Genomic DNA, 19,173 nt, shown 5'->3' with positions numbered 1-19,173 from the left:
ATGGACCTCAACAATGAACATTTAACTTGTCTCTGTCTTGATGGTAAACAGGAACAAAATATTGTAATATCACAAAGGCCATGTCACCTAGATTGTGTGCCATATGCATGTGTATATGCGTGTGTGTGTGTGTGTTTTCTTTTTTACTTTCTCTGTAGATTATATTTATTATCCCTAGATTATCTGATAACCAGAAATGTTTGATTGTAAGGTGACCCTGGGATGGTTCCCCGACCCATTGGTCAACCTATTACGGGGTTAATAAAAAAAAAAAAAAAAAAGTTTTCTGAGGGTGGGTCACCGTTTGAAGTTTTACAGTTGGGTGAAGGGCAGGGGAAAAGGAAGGGGCCATAATGTCTTGCTACGCAACTAAATCCATGTTAATACTGCTATATAGCACCAAACAAAAGCTAGGTAGAAAAAGAGCGAAAAACCTTGCCGATATCATGAAGACAAACCTCTTCCCAATATAAATATGCACTGTGAGATAGCAGACACACTCCTTTTTCCCCAATATAAATATTCACTGAGACAGAAGACAAACTCCTTCTTCTGAATATAAATATTCACTGTGAGAGGTAAGACACACTCCTTTTTCCCAATATAAATATTCACTGACACAGAAGACAAACTCCTTCTTCCCAAAATAAATATTCACTGAGACAGAAGACAAACTCCTTCTTCTGAATATAAATATTCACTGTGAGACGAAAGACACACTCCTGCTATCCAATGTAAATATTCACTGTGAGACAGAAAACAAACTCCTGTTATCCAATGTAAATATTCACTGTGAGACAAAAGACAAAAGTCCTCCTATCCAATGTAAATATTCACTGTGAGACAAAAGACAAAAGTCCTCCTATCCAATGTAAATATTCACTGTGAGACAAAAGACAAAAGTCCTCCTATCCAATGTAAATATTCACTGTGAGACAAAAGACAAAGTCCTCCTATCCAATGTAAATATTCACCATAACATAGAATACAAACTCCTCCTATATAATTCAAATATTTACCATGAGACAAAAGACAAACTCCTCCAACCCATTATAAATATTCACAATGAGACAAATGACAAGCGTTCCTACCTAAAATAAGGCAAAAGACAAACTCCTCTGCCCAATATAAATATTCACCATAACATGGAGTACAAACTCCTACATAATTTAAATATTCACCATGAGACAGAAAACAAACTCTTTGAACCCAATGTAAATATTCACCATGAGATGAAAGACAAAGATGTAACATTCCCTCCAAGCTGTGCACTTTTACCATTGTATCTTCCCATGAGGTCACCTGACCTCCACCCAACCCCATTCACAAGGCTTTTTTTCTTTAACAATATACAAGACTTGGGCTAATATGACTGATCAAAGTGGCATATTTTACAAAAGCCAAGTAGGAAGACTGAATCGGGAAAAAAGGAGACTGGGACCCAAAATTGAGAGGTTTTTGGTGGCATTTTTTAAGCCCTGTTTTCAAAATACTGACCGATCTTCTAGGTCCAAGATTCTCAAAGGACGTGCCATTTCTCCCAGTGAGGTGCCTTACTTTCACCCAAAACATGCCCTCTGTTTTTTTATATCCTAGTCAGCTGTGGTCAAAATGCACAATAACTTGTCTTGTGAAAAGGACTGGCCCTATGGCATTATTCAAAGAAACCATTTTCTACAATGTGTGCTATGTAAGCACCAGCAACTGATTGGCTAATAAACGATGACCTATTTTTTTGTAATTACATGTATGTAGTCTCTAGCTACCTGTGGCAAATATTTTTCCCACATTTTATATCCCACCTTATTTCCTTTTTGTCAACTTGAAAGGCATTTAATATTGTTTACTAAATAACATGTTTATTCGGAATTTGTTTTTTTTTAGCCATGTAAGCTGTGTGGTATGTTTGTTCATTCGTACTTTTAATTTAATGATAGTAACTGATGTTTGTATATAGGTACTGTAATGCCAGATGTTCACTCATGTAAGTTTCTTTGGTGGGAATGGAGATGCTACAGCATTCACAGTGATCATTCTTGGGATTGAAACTAATTGCTGACAATTTTATTGACATGGTTTATTTTTTGTTGTGCTTTATTTTCAAATTTTAATATTGTTGTATTTTTTAACATTCTATTTCATGAAGAAAAAATTCTTTGTAGTGTGATAATTATTTTATCACAACAATATCTACAGGTGATAAAATAGGACATGATTTGTTGGATTTCATAAAATATACATATTTATGTAGGATTTCTTTAGGAGAAATGAAAATCGACAGACATAATGTAATAATTGAAGTTCTCTGCGAAAATCAGCAGATATTATGAAATCGGAAAGATGGTGTGGGACAACCCCAAGACTCAGGAGTTCTTTTTCTCCTGGCATGAGAGTTGATAGGTATGAAGTGGAAGAGCTTTGCACGGGGACTAATCAACTGAATTTGACAGGGATTTGGAGGGGAAAAAAGTACATATGTTGAAATAGTTAGTTGATGAAAAAACAACAATTCAAATATGGATGCCTGCAGTTGAAAAGGAAATATGCTGTAGATATTTGAAACATATTGCCTAGGCACCATTGCAGGAGTTTGTTGTTTCATTCATAAAAAAAGAATTCCAAGTAAAACTTGTATTTTTAATTATGATTAAGATTTCAGAAGTTTAGGAGATAAAATATTTATCTGATGTGAAAGCTACTTGAGTGTCACCTGAGAAAACTATTCTTAAATAACTTTAATGTAAGGGCTCCAATGGTTATGATGCTGCCAATAAGCTGGTTCAACATTTTGTGTTCTGATAATCTGAAGACTGCTACAAAAACATAGGCTTCTGAAAGTCTGGAAACAAAGAGACCCCAAAAAATTCAGCAATGTGTTGAATCAGAACGATTTTATTGTTATGTTCAAGATAACAAGGAATTTTGGTATCACTCACTGTTTACATGTGCTCGTAAAGATAATGACTATACATGTGGGCATGAGATGGTTGCTAAGGCAACTAAACATGGTTGACATTCTCAATGTTATTTTTTTAATGATTTTAGTAGTATTTATGTTTTTATCAGTTCACTGTTTACATGCTTACTGATATGGAAAATATTCAGCATCTGAACCACCACCATAACCACATTAATTGCAACCACCACCATAACCACATTAATTGTAACCACCACCATAACCACATTAATCGCGACCACCACCATAACCACATTAATTGCAACCACCACCATAACCACATTAATTGCAACCACCACCATAACCACATTCATTGCAACCACCACTATAACCACATTAACTGTAACCACCACCATAACCACATTAATTGCAACCACCACCATAACCACATTAATTGCAACCACCACCATAACCACAATAATTGTAACCACCACCATAACCGCATTAATTGCAACCACCACCATAACCACATTCATTGCAACCACCACTATAACCACATTAATTGTAACCACCACCATAACCACATTAATTGCAACCACCACCATAACCACATTAATTGTAACTACCACCATAACCACATTAATTGCAACCACCACCATAACCACATTAATTGCAACCACCACCATAACCACATTAATTGTAACCACCACCATAACCACATTAATTGTAACCACCACTATAACCACATTCATTGCAACCACCACCATAACCACATTAATTGTAACCACCACCATAACCACATTAAATGCAACCACCACCATAACCACATTAATTGTAACCACCACCATAACCACATTAATTGCAACCACCACTATAACCACATTAATTGCAACCACCAGATTCATCATCACCGCGAAAGAGATGATGGTAAAGTTAATGCTGTGTTATTTCGTTATTTGTGTTTATTTGATTTATTCAATATCAGCACTAAACCTATTCACTTCTTTGGGGCATCTTCTTTCTTTCATTTTTTTCTTTAATAACCATAATTATACAGATTAATTACCCAACATTCCAAGCACCTCAAGCAAAACAAATAAAAATAATAGTAGTTTAATCAACTATGACACTGTATAACTATTTTTTAAAAATAATTTACCTAACCTGGCATCAACAGGCATACATACAAACATATATATATATACACACAAATAATTACGTACCAACATAATGTTAAAAGTGCTGTTAAAAACCGACAAACCAAAATCACAACTTAGCTACTTACTTACTTGAAATATATACAAGTGCATATAAAAATTATTTCCCAACACAAAATATGTCTCCATTCGATTTAAAACTTCTCCCGTTTGCTCCCTGGAAGAGCAACTTCTTTCTAAAATTCTTTATGGCTTTAAGCCCTGAATGTCCACTTTTTAGCAAGCCTGGACATCAGAAGAGTGACTTGTAACTAAAATTCTGACCTTGCTTAAGCCCTGAATGTCCACTTTTTGGCAAGCCTGGACATCGGAAGAGTGACTTGTGCCTAAAATTCTGACCTTGCTTAAGGCCTGAATGTCCACTTTTTGGCAAGCCTGGACATCGGAAGAGTGACTTGTGCCTAAAATTCTGACCTTGCTTAAGCCCTGAATACCCACCTTTTGGCCATAGAGACCCCCTTTTTCTTGAACCTGGGTTTTGTTCAGCTATACTTTACATCAAGCAAAGTAATAAAACATTAAGATGGACGGAGGAAGGAAACAATGGATGGATGGATGTACATGCACACACATGGCAAATGAATGTTATGTCAAGCTTCTATCAAGGTAGGCTCAACAGCATTGGTCTCATAAAAGGGAATACCAGCAATGGACATTCTGAAGACAAAAATAACTAAATTTGTTTATTTGCTAAATGAACATCCCTGTCTTTTTCTCAGTTATATTTAGCTACAGACACCACCCAATCAACCCCCCCCAATCCCTGTCCCCAACCTCCACTGTGTATCATACTGCTATTTTTGTCTGAAGGATGTGGAAGATTATTCAAACAGGATTACAAAAGTTTCTTTGCACTGTATGAATCAGCTGACAATGAATTACCAACTCTAAAACCTGTAATGATGAATGAGCACTTTAAACAGCCTACCTTAAATGTTGGGAAGCCTTTGATGTCATACTTTCGGCACGTTGGTAAATTTTCTGAACTTGAACAATCTATTGCCCCCACATTGATCACTGGCTGCCAGCCTGAAAAATATATGCCAAATACTTTGAAGCTTGTACTTTCGGTGCATTTTACTGGGAAGAAAAAGTGATATGGAGTAGTTTTTTAAATATAAAAAAAAAAACGAGAAGGGATTGGTACTATACAGTGTGAAAAGAATTTCTAGAAAATCAAGATAAGAGCATTTCTTTTTTGATGAAACCATCCCAATTTCTGATATTCTGGGGCAAGATTTTCAAAGTAGTTGCTGTAGCAGCCATATTAGATGTACGATTGGTACCATTTCATTTAGGACACATTTTACATCTTAGAAGACTTTTGGTTGCAAATCCCATGTCAACATCACCAGACTTACTACCAACATTTTCAACATGTTCATTGCGGCAGCCATACTGAAGCTTTATTTTGGCGAAAAACCCTTTCTCAAAAAGACCATTTCTGGAAGAGTAGGAGAAGCAAGATTTTAAAGATGGCCAGCATAGTGGTCAACTGTCTGATGTCAGACTGGCATCATTTTCATTTAGGACCAACCAGACGTCAGAAGATGGTTTCTAGTGAAAACCCCATGTCAACATGACTTTCAATTTACAGATCACAGGTGTAGCAACATGACGATTTCAGTTATGGTTGCCACAGTAGCCATATTTGAGATCAGATAGGTAAATTTTCATTTAGGATCATTTAGACATCACAAGAAGTCTTCTGAAAACCCAAATATCAATATGACCTTCCATCTAGAACAATTAGCAATAAGTGGCAGCCATGTCGGATATCAGACAGGCACAGTTCTTTTTATTTAAGACCAACCAGGCACCATAAAAAGTCTTTTAGTGAAAGGCTCATGTTAAGATGATTTCTGTTCAGAAAGAACAAAAACAACATTTTCCAGATGGTTGCTATGTTTACCATACTGAATGTCAGATCAGCACTCTCTTCATTTATGACCAAGTGGATCTCAGAAAAACTCTTATGTGAAAACTCCATCTTAATAATGACAATAACATTTTCAACTAAATATCAAGGCAGCACCATTTTTATTTAGAATCAAAGACATTATAAAAAATCTGGTGGTCAAAACATTTCGACATCATGACATTCTATTCAGGAGTATTAATACTGAGACTTTCAAAATGGCTGCTGCAGTAGCCATCTTGAACATCAAACTGGCACTGAATCCATTTAGTCTTTTAGTGAAAACTGCATGTTGATATGACCATTCTAGAGAAGCCAAAATAGCAAGATTTTCAAGGTGTCCTATGTAGTGGACTGAATATACCTTGAGATGAATGTGTGTCTCAAGTTTCATCGCATGCCTCCATGTAGTTCAGTATTGATAATAAACTTGTGCTATTATGGATGGATGTCAGAAGATGTCTTGGATGTCATGGCAACAGTACAAGTTCTGATTATGACTGGAAGAGCTAAAAACTTTTAACAGCAAGCTTACTCTAAACAACTGGGGCTTAAATTATAGTGTTGGTAGATAGACTGACAAACTGATACACATGCATATGAATGACTAACAGATCTCATGTCAAGCTCCCATTAAGGTGGGCCTCACAAATATTCTTTTCAATTGGATTATTCCAAATCAATTTCATACTTTAAAATTCATGAAATCTTAAATTTCATGGATGACAAACTAAATAAGAGCATTGTAAATGCTATATATAGTCCTCTATGTAGATAACTAAAATGTGAGAACAGAAAACATTTCTTCCTTCAATCAGTTACATTGAACTTTAACTTTTTGACCACTAAATCAACTGGCTGCATCCTCACCCCAAATGAAAGCTATTCAAAAGGTTTGCTCCATAAATGTGATGTAGAACTAATGTTATTGTGGAAAGATATGTCTTCTTTCAGTCACTGTGACCTTATTAGCTTAGACCTTTCTGCCCCTAAATCTGTAGACTGTTTCTTTACCTGTGCAAGCCATCACAATGGTCTTGTATAAACAGATGATGCAGTGCTCATTTTATTGTGTGGAAACCACTTTCTTCTTTCGGTCAGTGACCTTGACCTTTGAACCCACAATTACTTCCTTAACCCAAGTGCAAGCCATCCACAAAGGCTGTTAACTGTTGATGGTAGATACCTCAAGTTATTGTGTACAATCAAAATTCATAAAAGGTGAATGGATGGATGGATAACTCGACATAATGTACAAGTATTTTCCTACCTCTCTAATATGCCCTTCAAAGGCTGATTTTAGTCAATCAAAAATCAAAACACATTTGCTGCATTTCATATTGTAAATCGTTTCTTAAAAAATAATAGACCCTTTCGCAAATACTATAGTAGATAACCTTGTCCCAGTCGATTCCTCACTGCCATGTCTGCACTTTGACATCTACATGCTTTGACCTGCATAAGTTAAAAGTCACCTGGACTGATTTGCATAAGGTAACACCCACTTGGACATCCACCTGCATTGAAATGCATAACCTAAAATCCACTTGGACATCAATGTGCATTGACTTGCACAAGCTAATGACCACTTGGACATCTATGTGCATTGACTTGCATAACCTAATACCCACTTGGACATCTATGTGCATTGACTTGCACAAGCTAATGACCACTTGGAGATCTATGTGCATTGACTTGCATAACCTAATACCCACTGGGACATCTATGTGCATTGACTTGCATACCCTAATACCCACTTGGACATCTATGTGCATTGACTTGCATACCCTAATACCCACTTGGACATCTATGTGCATTGACTTGCATACCCTAATACCCACTGGGACATCTATGTGCATTGACTTGCATACCCTAATACCCACTTGGACATCTATGTGCATTGACTTGCATAACCTAATACCCACTTGGACATCTATGTGCATTGACTTGCATACCCTAATACCCACTTGGACATCTATGTGCATTGACTTGCATAACCTAATACCCACTTGGAGATCTATGTGCATTGACTTGCATAACCTAATACCCACTTGGAGATCTATGTACATTGACTTGCATAATCTAGCACCCACTTTTAAAAACTAACACCCACCTTCATATGTTAACAACCACATGTATATTGATGATTCTTAACCTTTCAACCCTCATGATGAAAGTACCTAACAAAATAAATATTTAAGAAAACAGCTTACAAGAAATCCATGTTAGGCATCCTATGCAGGATCTATAGTATTAGTACTTGTGTTGTCAAGCGATGTGTTCATAACACTAATCTCAGCAACAGTATTATCGTAACTCCCAACGCATATCATACCCTAGACAGGGAAACATTTCTTTGTTCCATTATTTTATCTCTTAGGATACAGCCACAGTGAAACGTGTTTTCAAGTACAGATGACCTTAGTCTACAGCTCTTATCAAACACAAATTTGCAACATGTTTATACCTACATATCAAACATCAAAATATATATGGAATCAAAGGTTTTATACATAGACTTGATGTCTTCATAAGAAGCACAGACTTGATGTCTTTAAAAGAAGCAAAGACTTGATGTCTTTAGAAAAAACATAGACTTGATGTCTTTCGAAGAAGCATAGACTTGACATCTTTAGAAGCACAGGCTTCATGTCTTTAGAAGCGAAAACTTTATGTCTTTAGAAGAAGCATAGACTTGGTGTCTTTAGATGTAGCATAGACTTGATGTCTTTAGAAGAAGCATAGACCTGATGTCTTTTGAAGAAGCATAGACTTGACGTCTTTAGAAGAAGCATAGACTTGATGTCTTTAGAAGAACCATAGACTTGATGTCTTTAGAAGCATAGACTTGATGTCTTTAGAAGAACCATAAACTTCATTTCTTTAGAAGAACCATAGACTTGATATTAAGAAAAACAAGAGTATCATGAATTATACATTATACAAACACCCTGTGTTTAATAGTCTTCCATGTAAACATGGTTGACTCTTAAAATTATTGACCAATGAGCCTCAATTACCTTTGGTCAAAGTTACACAAACCCATTTTTCTGTAACAAGAACATTTCTGTAATACCTTTTAATACTAAATTAAAAAATCCTCGTCCTCCTGAATAAGATAAAGTACAATCCCTCAACAAAACTTTGGTCATGGTACATGGTCTTGAAGTCAAGTTATTATGCAAAGCAAACTTTTTTTTTTCAGTCACAGTGATCTTGACCTTGACCTTGTGATCCCCAAAACTGAGAGTATTTTTCTTTATTATGCAAGCCAACCATCAAAGTTTCAGTCCAGATCTGCATATGAGGTAAATTTAACATTATTGTTCAGAAATCAGTTTTCATTTGTATCTGTCAGTGACCTTGACATTTGACCTCAAACTCAACAGGTTGCTCTTAAACCAAATGTATAAAATTTACAAAGCTTGGTAACAGTAAATGGTGGAGCAATAGGATTACTGTACAGATATGAAATATGAAACAGATGAAAGGACATCATTTCATATACACTGTAAGTTATTATGGACAGACAATATAAAAACAGCTGAATGGACATAGAGACAAAATAGCAGAACATATTCTGAATTATTGTGCAGAAATGAAAAGATAGAATATGTGAACAAATATAAAGACATCAGAACATGACATATTAAAATGTTACTGTGCAGAAATGAAATATGTAACAGCTTAATGGACATACAGACATCAGAACATGATACACTAAAAAAAAAAAACCAGAAGGATTAGCCATTCAATTAATTGTATCTGTTCTATTCACGTCTTCAGAAGTCGGTCAGTTGTAGGTATAGTTTGGTAGCATGATTGACTGTGTCACAGCATACAGTACTCAGCCCAGATGTCAGCATAAGCAGATTATGATGTAACAATGCACTCTAAAGATGGGGTTGTCAATACGAACAAAGGATCGTTTGTGTAACAGATTGATTTCAATGCATTGCTTAGTCAAGTTTGTGGCTTCCTTTCATTCTCCCTTTTAATTTATCCAGTCAAAATCCATGACTGTATGTACAAATTAAATAACCAAAAAGTCTGTCGCCAAAAAAATCGCCAGATGGGATATTTTTGTCGCCAATAAGGAAAAAAAATCGCAATTTGCAACATTGGCGAAGCCCAGGACGATCCCTGCACTGAGTCACAATACTAGAGGTCACATGTTTCGCTTTCACTTTGTAACATTTTACACTACTTGTCAAAGCCTCATAGGTAAATAAAGAGAGTTAAACCATTGATACGTAACTGAATGTATTAATATGAATTTATGTTTCATAAGGTATATTTTAATTTCAAATCAGAAACCCATGTAATACACATCACTATACAAGACACCCTTGGACAAAATCTAGTAACCCATATAAAATCATACGTATCATTGAAATAAATTAAAGTTATTTTACCCATGAGAAAGTCATACATCACTGAAATACATTAAAGTGATTTTACTCATGATAAAGACATACATCACTGAAATACATTAAAGTGATTTTACTCATGATAAAGACAAACATCACTGAAATACATTAACGTGATTTTACTCATGATAAAGACATACATCACTGAAATACATTAAAGTGATTTTACTCATGATAAAGACAAACATCACTGAAATACATTAAAGTGATTTTACTCACTATAAAGACATACATCACTGAAATACATTAAAGTGATTTTACTCATGAGAAAGACATACATCATTGAAATACATTAAAGTGATTTTACTCATGATAAAGACAAACATCACTGAAATACATTAGTGATTTTACTCACTATAAAGACATACATCACTGAAATACATTAAAGTAATTTTACCCACGATAAAGACATGCATATCAATGAAATATATTAAAGTGATTTTACCCATGATAAAGTCATACACATCACTGAAATACATTAAAGTGAATTTAACCATGATAAAGACATGCGTATCAATGAAATATATTAAAGTAATTTTAACCATGATAAAGACATGTGTATCACTGAAATACATTAAATTGATTTTACCCTTGATAAAGACATACATATCATTGAAATACATTAAAGTGATTTTACTCATGAGAAAGACATACATCATTGAAATACATTAAAGTGATTTTACTCATGATAAAGACAAACATCACTGAAATACATTAGTGATTTTACTCACTATAAAGACATACATCACTGAAATACATTAAAGTAATTTTACCCACGATAAAGACATGCATATCAATGAAATATATTAAAGTGATTTTACCCATGATAAAGTCATACACATCACTGAAATACATTAAAGTGAATTTAACCATGATAAAGACATGCGTATCAATGAAATATATTAAAGTAATTTTAACCATGATAAAGACATGTGTATCACTGAAATACATTAAATTGATTTTACCCTTGATAAAGACATACATATCATTGAAATACATTAAAGTGATTTTACCCACGATAAAGTCATATATCACTGAAATGCAGTATTTGTCCAAAAAAATCCACTCACCAAAGAATGGTCTAAAGATGCTGATTTTCTTGAATATCATTTGATAGAAAACATTATTCACCATATATACTCCCTTAAACTGAGAAGATATTTACCATATACACTCCCTTAAACTGCGAAGATATCTGCCATATACACTCCCTTAAACTGCGAAGATATTTACCATATACACTCCCTTAAACTGCGAAGATATTTACCATATACACTCCCTTAAACTGCGAAGATATTTACCATATACACTCCCTTAAACTGCGAAGATATTTACCATATACACTCCCTTAAACTGCGAAGATATTTACCATATACACTCCCTTAAACTGCGAAGATATTTACCATATACACTCCCTTAAACTGCGAAGATATTTACCATATACACTCCCTTAAACTGCGAAGATATTTACCATATACACTCCCTTAAACTGCGAAGATATTTACCATATACACTCCCTTAAACTGCGAAGATATTTACCATATACACTCCCTTAAACTGCGAAGATATTTACCATATACACTCCCTTAAACTGCGAAGATATTTACCATATACACTCCCTTAAACTGCGAAGATATTTACCATATACACTCCCTTAAACTGCGAAGATATTTACCATATACACTCCCTTAAACTGCGAAGATATTTACCATATACACTCCCTTAAACTGCGAAGATATTTACCATATACACTCCCTTAAACTGCGAAGATATTTACCATATACACTCCCTTAAACTGCGAAGATATTTACCATATACACTCCCTTAAACTGCGAAGATATTTACCATATACACTCCCTTAAACTGCGAAGATATTTACCATATACACTCCCTTAAACTGCGAAGATATTTACCATATACACTCCCTTAAACTGCGAAGATATTTACCATATACACTCCCTTAAACTGCGAAGATATTCACCATATACACTCCCTTAAACTGCGAAGATATTCACCATATACACTCCCTTAAACTGCGAAGATATTCACCATATACACTCCCTTAAACTGCGAAGATATTTACCATATACACTCCCTTAAACTGCGAAGATATTTACCATATACACTCCCTTAAACTGTGAAGATATTTACCATATACACTCCCTTAAACTGTGAAGATATTTACCATATACACTCCCTTAAACTGTGAAGATATTTACCATATATACTCCATAAACTGTGAAGATATTTACCATATACACTCCCTTAAACTGCGAAGATATTTACCATATATACTCCCTTAAACTGCGAAGATATTTACCATATATACTCCCTTAAACTGCGAAGATATTTACCATATACACTCCCTTAAACTGTGAAGATATTTACCATATACACTCCCTTAAACTGCGAAGATATACTCCCTTAAACTGCGAAGATATTTACCACATATACTCCCTTAAATTGTGAAGATATTCACCATATATACTCCCTTAAACTACGAAGATATTTATCATATATACTCCCTTAAACTGTGAAGATCCAGATCACTATTGCACAATGTACCAGCAGATTAGGGTCTATGCAGTTTGTTAGTAGTAAAACAAACAACACAAGACTCTGATTTGCAAGCACATTATGTGATGGCAGATCAGGGTCTACGTTGTTTGCAGATGGAATTGACTTACAAGCAAAGATATATGGTATTAATTCCATAATCAACTGGATACAATTTTCAGCATTTTCCTATCATAACTTGAACACTGTTCCATTAACTAGATACAAAATCATGTCCAAGACAGGAGGTATTTTTTATGTCATGTAACACACCACATGGACAGCAAAATGACCCACACTGACTGGTTAATGACCTTGTCAAATTTAGCTTGTAGAACAGTAAATTATAATAAAATTAATATAATTTTATACTTTTTTAACAAATTATCCTCTTTCAACTTATCCACTGGTTTTTACTTATATGTTCAAAGCATGCCTTTGTTGATCGTGAGTTAAATGTTATCAATAATTTTCACATAAAAGAAAGGATTATGCCATCCATCCATGATGATAAGGAGTCCATCATACTGCACAAAGCCCTAAGCAAAACTGTCTACCATGGAAGCTACATCACATGCATGTACAAGTTCAAATTAGTAAAATCCTGGCTATACTGCTAAGTTTAGCTTTCCTCATAAAGGTAAACAAAACAAAGGCAACAATGAGTAAAATAACTTCAAATACAAAGTCAAATATTTTCATAAATCAAACTCCCAAATAAGCCCAAGCCCTCGGCAAGAACGTCATGATATAATGCATTCCAGGGCTTAGTGTAGTGTGTACATGTATTCAGCATTGTAATAAACATGTAACTAGATGTTAAGATTGTACAAGATAAAAATAATGTAATACACAGTGCTTTTGCTAAACCACTCTAAGCAATCTTTAAAACGATCTTTCAGAGACAATATATGATTGGAAAACAAATACAATTTACACAAAGAATATATAAATACAGTATGAAATTTTCCCAGTCTGCATGTGCGTATATGTGTGTGCATGCATGCACTCACAAGGGCTTGTGTCTGCATTCAAGCATGTATGTATGTATGTATGTATGTATGTCTTCATGTAAGTATGCATGCAGTGATCCACCTAGGGTCCTAAGGGTGGGGGACACTGTGTCCCCTTGTTGTCCAAATACTTGTACAGAGGACATGTACATTTTCAAAGAGACAAAGAAAAATGTAAGGCAACAGTTAGTGAATGAATTGTGATACAATAAACAAGAATCCCTCAAAGGGACTGATACCATAGTGAATGAATAGTGGTTCAATAAGCAGAGTCCCACAAAGGGACTGACAACCTACTGAATGAATAGTGGAACAATATGAGGGACTGACACCCTATAGTTCAAAAAGAATTTCCAGAAATTTGATACATGACCATTACTTCTTTTTAACTGCTGGGTGTTGAAACCAACCACAATATTTTTATGACAAGATTTTCAAATTAGCTAGTGTCAGTCACATTGGATGTAAGACTGGCATCATTTTAACTTAGGACAAATCTGACATGATTGTAATTCTTGTGGTGAAAACCCCAGGAGAATAAGACTATCCATTATTCCGGCTCTATGGTCTCAAGGTAAATAACAGAAAAGAGTGAAAACAAAACAAGTTTTGTAAAATTCAAGATATAATTTATTTCCCTAGAATACACCAAAAAAAAATTATTACAAAATGAACCAACAGTATTGCAAATTAAATCCCAAACAGTTGAAAAAGTTTTAGCTCCAGTCCTAATGAATGATGTTTAATTAAATTCCAGTAGAATTTGAAATAAGATCCAGCAATGAAGGTGTTGATGTGCCTGTAGTCTTAAATCTACTAATGTACCAGTGGCATAAAGTGTGATGTGCTGACAGTCTTCCAATTAATCAAAATAATATAATCCAAGATGTTCTTGTCTGAATTCACTATAATTCCAAATTAAGGTTTCTGCCCAAGATTATTATTGAAGAGCATATTGTATTACCACTGATTAATGATACAAATAAATAATTCCACCCAAAACAAATACTGAACACAATAATAAGAGTGATTCTGTTATGGGTGCTAAAACAAGAAGTAATTTATCAAGTAAGCATGATTATAAACCCCTCTACTTGACCTAGGTTGCAATTACCATTTTCTGAAAATACTCCATCTAGAACATAGAACATTGTTGTTAACAAGACAAATTCTGTTACTAAAATTATAATAAAGAATTCGATAAACATCAGGTGCAATGGGTTTGTCCATGGGGAATACCAATATCCTAGACCCTGACTGAAATAAGCTATTCTGGTCTATGATAGAGCTAAAAATATAATTTTTATTTTTATTTGGCTCACAGACAGCTATGCCACCCTATTATTGGCATCTGCACTCATCAGCATCTTTTTCTTGGACATTTCATTACTGTATTAAAATGTTTCCCAAGATTTTGACTAATAAAAGAAAAAATATATTACATGTTGGATTACCTAGTTCACTTGAAAAGAGCTGCATTAAGAACAAATTCTATTCAGGATCTTGCTGTCATTAAACTATAGTGTTCATTCATTGTCTGCCAGTGCTTACCGTAGTAATTCACATATTTTTCTTACTTATTTTTCTATCCCAACAAGCAATTCATTTTTAAAGACGTTCACATAAAAATTGTGTCCCTTCTCTAAATAATTAAATTTCACAAATATGTTATAATTATTACATTGGTCAGTCCAAAATGTGTTGAAACTTGGGTCATTGATCACATATACCGACTCTACTGAATGAGAGAAATAAATCTCAGGAATTCAAGGATTATTCTGCTATATTTAATAAAGCCTCCCGGTGGCCACAGAATTGGTAGTTTCAAATACCTGCATAAAACATTAATCTTACTTTCCAGAACATTTTGATCATTAATCCATTCATATGCATAACATGTACTAGATATGAACCATAATATTACATTTTTTCCTTAACAAAAGTCATATTATACAAAAGCTTGGCATTGCTTTTATGTGCCTTTAATCACAATTACTTGCTGCTGAATCTATTGATTAGCATTACTTTTCATAAACACTTAATGCAAGCTCGTAAATAGTTAACTGCTGATTTTTTTATTAATTTTTCTTCTATACTCCAATGGAATGCCACTATTTATTTTCTATATATGTGAAAGTAGCTGGTACATTGAGCAATATCCCAGCAAGATTTAACAGTTGTCAGGCATTAGTTCAGTTATTGTGTTCTTGATGAGTCCAAAAGATAAACATTTACTCGTATTTAGTAGTATTGCACTTTGTGAAAATCTCTGGTATATATATATATATATATATATATATATATATATATATATATATATATATATATAAAGCCAGCACAGTAAGTATATTAATTACACATAAATTAGTGGAAGTGTCTATATAGGCTGTCAAATGTGTGAGATGCTCCTGAAACTCTGACTACTCATTCCGATGTCAACGACATGTGATATGTCTTAAATTGTAATTTGTTGGACTACTCTTTGCAGATGGACTGAAAAGGACAAATGGCAACAAGGTAACAGACAATTCAAGCAAGAATTCTTACCCTATTTTGAAATACATTCGTATAAACAGAAGAAAAAATAAATAAGGGTATCCCTGTTACCTTTCACGTCTCTAGCTAGTTTTTTCCACGTCGGCGCAAAGTGAATACAATGTCCGCACCAGCTGTTGTAAAACTCCACTATCCACGCACTCTGAGAACTCAAAACTAACTTCTCAAAATTATTTACATCAAGTATGATTACATCATCATCGGTTGGTGAATATAACCCGGCTCTTACAACAGGTAATACTGACAGATACGTCAGGATGTGCAAGAAATATGAAACAACCATGTTTCAACAATTAGCGTCATTGTTTCCCGCAACACGTCGACTACATCAATCACACCGGGTAACACTTTTTCTGCGTCTATCAGTGAAGAGTAATTTTCATCAGACGGTGTTCATATAATTTGTATAAGCAGATAAAGATCTCGTTTGGTTTGTTTCGTTAACTTCTCTGAAGCGCTCGTCTAATGAATGTGCAACTATTTTAGTGCTTGTATGAGAATAGAAATTTGATTTGCAACTAAAACAATTCAAATTTACGCAAAAGGCTTACGAAACGTGGACAATTTATTGGGTCTCACTAAACACCCCAAGTCACCACAAGACACCCCAGTACACCCCAATACTCTCCAAGAACACTTTAAACTTTATAATACCTATTTTAAATTTCAACAACAGCACAAAAACAAAAAAAGCAAACAAAGAAACAAAAAACTGCGAATATTTAGCGATATTTTGTGTAACTGTTAAAGTAATGAGGGCAGGAGTTGCCAAGGGAAATAACTCCCGTTTTGACGAAGAGTGTTCCGGTACAGTAACGTGAATATTTATCAACATTTATAAATAATTAGCAATACCACAAATAAGTCGTTAAATAAGTTAAACAAAATAACAACTGTATTGTATATAAAATTATTTGTTTATCTCAATAACAATTTAACTATTCCTCTATTCCTTTATTTTGACAATTATTAACATAGAGCATAAACAATTCAATTCTTCATCTGTTAGTACTTGTTTTGCGTTTCTTGGTCCTCTCGTTGACAGGCCTTCTTCGCTGACCAGGTTTTCGTGCAGTTCCTCTAGCCTTATTAATTAGGGTATATTTTCCATCTTGTGATTTTATGTACTTTGATTTCTGCGTACGTTTAATGTCCTTGAGGAACTTTGCGAAAATCTCTGTCTTATGATTTTCAGATTTGCACCTCCAGACACTGTCGTGTATATGGTAAATGTTTTCTTCTTTTGTTAACTGATAATTCCCGCTGTCATGAAGAGCAAATTCTAAGGCAATAGGCGACAAAATAATCCAGTTGTTGTTTTATGTAAGAGTTCTTGTGACTAAGTCAAGTACTTGAGTAAGTTTTAGGTTCATTAAAAAGAAGTCGATAAATACATTTGATATTAAGTGGGCCTTATTATTGTTTTTTTTTTTAAATTATATTTATTTTCTTGAGCACATTAATTTAAAGATTTTAATACACGTCGAAGGAGGCTACTTTTAAATACGTTCGCTGTCAACCAAACCACCCGAGTAGTAAATGGGGTCACCCTAGCGACAATGGGAATTAGCATTACAGAGACCCCTGGGTCACTCTAGCGACAATGGAAATTTAACATGGAGAAAAATCGTGGGTCACTCTGGCGACAAGGGGAATTGAACATGGAGAAAAATCGTGGGTCACTCTAGGGACAAGGGGAATTGAACATGGGGAATAGAGTTTGGGTCTGTCTAGGGACAAGGGGAATTGAATATGGGATTTTTTTTTTTTTAATTTTTTTAAATTTAAATTTAAATTTAAAAAAAAAGGGGTAGGCAATTGAAAGGCTATCTCTTTTCGAGAAATATGGCTGGCCCTGAAAAGGGCCTTTGGGTTTATGTTAATATTAACATAGATGGCATCTGTCACATCTTCTTCTTCTTCTTCTTAAACTCCTTCTAACTGCCGGTCCATACACAAGTACCCTCTTGAGACATCCTTGTCTTTCTATGTTAACTCTCCTCATCCATTGACTAGTATCTGTCCTATCAACAACAGTCCACTTGGACCTGATATACATGAGCATGTCCGTCCTAAACATCATGGAAGACACAAGGGTGGATGACTCAACTGTGGTCCACATCTTGAAGCGACGAGAATAGGTGAATCAATGCAGTGAACTGCGCTTATTTATAGGTACAGGAAGGATTGAAACGGATTGAATTCATTCACCAATCCGAACACGCGTTACAAAATTAAGTCAGCTCGCATCCAATCCGAAGAGAGCAGTCTGTGACGTCACGTGGTCTATATAGATTCGTTAGCGCTTGTGTGCAGTCAATCTATGCGACAGTGATTCAACATGACGGAAACTCAGAAAACGATCCATTGGGGTGCACCAGCAGGGGAGACTGCCCAAGGGAACCCGGACTTACTTTCAGAAGAGGTACATTGGGATTTTGTGGATTTTCTTACCTCGCAAGAATTTGTTCCGGAACCTTCGTTACCTTCTTCATTACCGCAAGTGGAGAATTTTAGACAGAGACAGAAAGAAGAATTGGAGAAATTTATGCAACGACAAAAGGAAGCGGAACAAGCTTTTCTCCTA

General features: G+C 34.7%; 1 protein-coding gene across 1 annotated transcript in view; it reads right to left on the bottom strand.

Annotated features, from left to right (window-relative positions):
• LOC149777810 (sulfhydryl oxidase 2-like) overlaps window positions 1-16,932 on the bottom strand; it is a 66,372-nt gene extending 49,440 nt beyond the window's left edge. The window contains exons 1-2 of the mRNA XM_089938869.1: window positions 16,638-16,932; window positions 5,042-5,142 (exon numbers count right to left, since the gene is read on the bottom strand). Of these exons, the coding sequence (XP_089794995.1) occupies window positions 5,042-5,142; window positions 16,638-16,869 (333 nt within the window). The 5' untranslated portion in view covers window positions 16,870-16,932. The remainder of the gene's footprint in view (window positions 1-5,041; window positions 5,143-16,637) is intronic.
• Window positions 16,933-19,173: the final 2,241 nt, after the last annotated feature.

Source organism: Sinohyriopsis cumingii, chromosome 17, assembly GCF_028554795.1.
Source record: "Sinohyriopsis cumingii isolate HCF-2022 chromosome 17, ASM2855479v2, whole genome shotgun sequence".
Taxonomy (NCBI): Eukaryota; Metazoa; Mollusca; class Bivalvia; order Unionida; family Unionidae; genus Sinohyriopsis; species Sinohyriopsis cumingii.
Note: the sequence above shows the minus strand (reverse complement) of the source record. Positions and strands in the feature narration are given on the sequence as shown.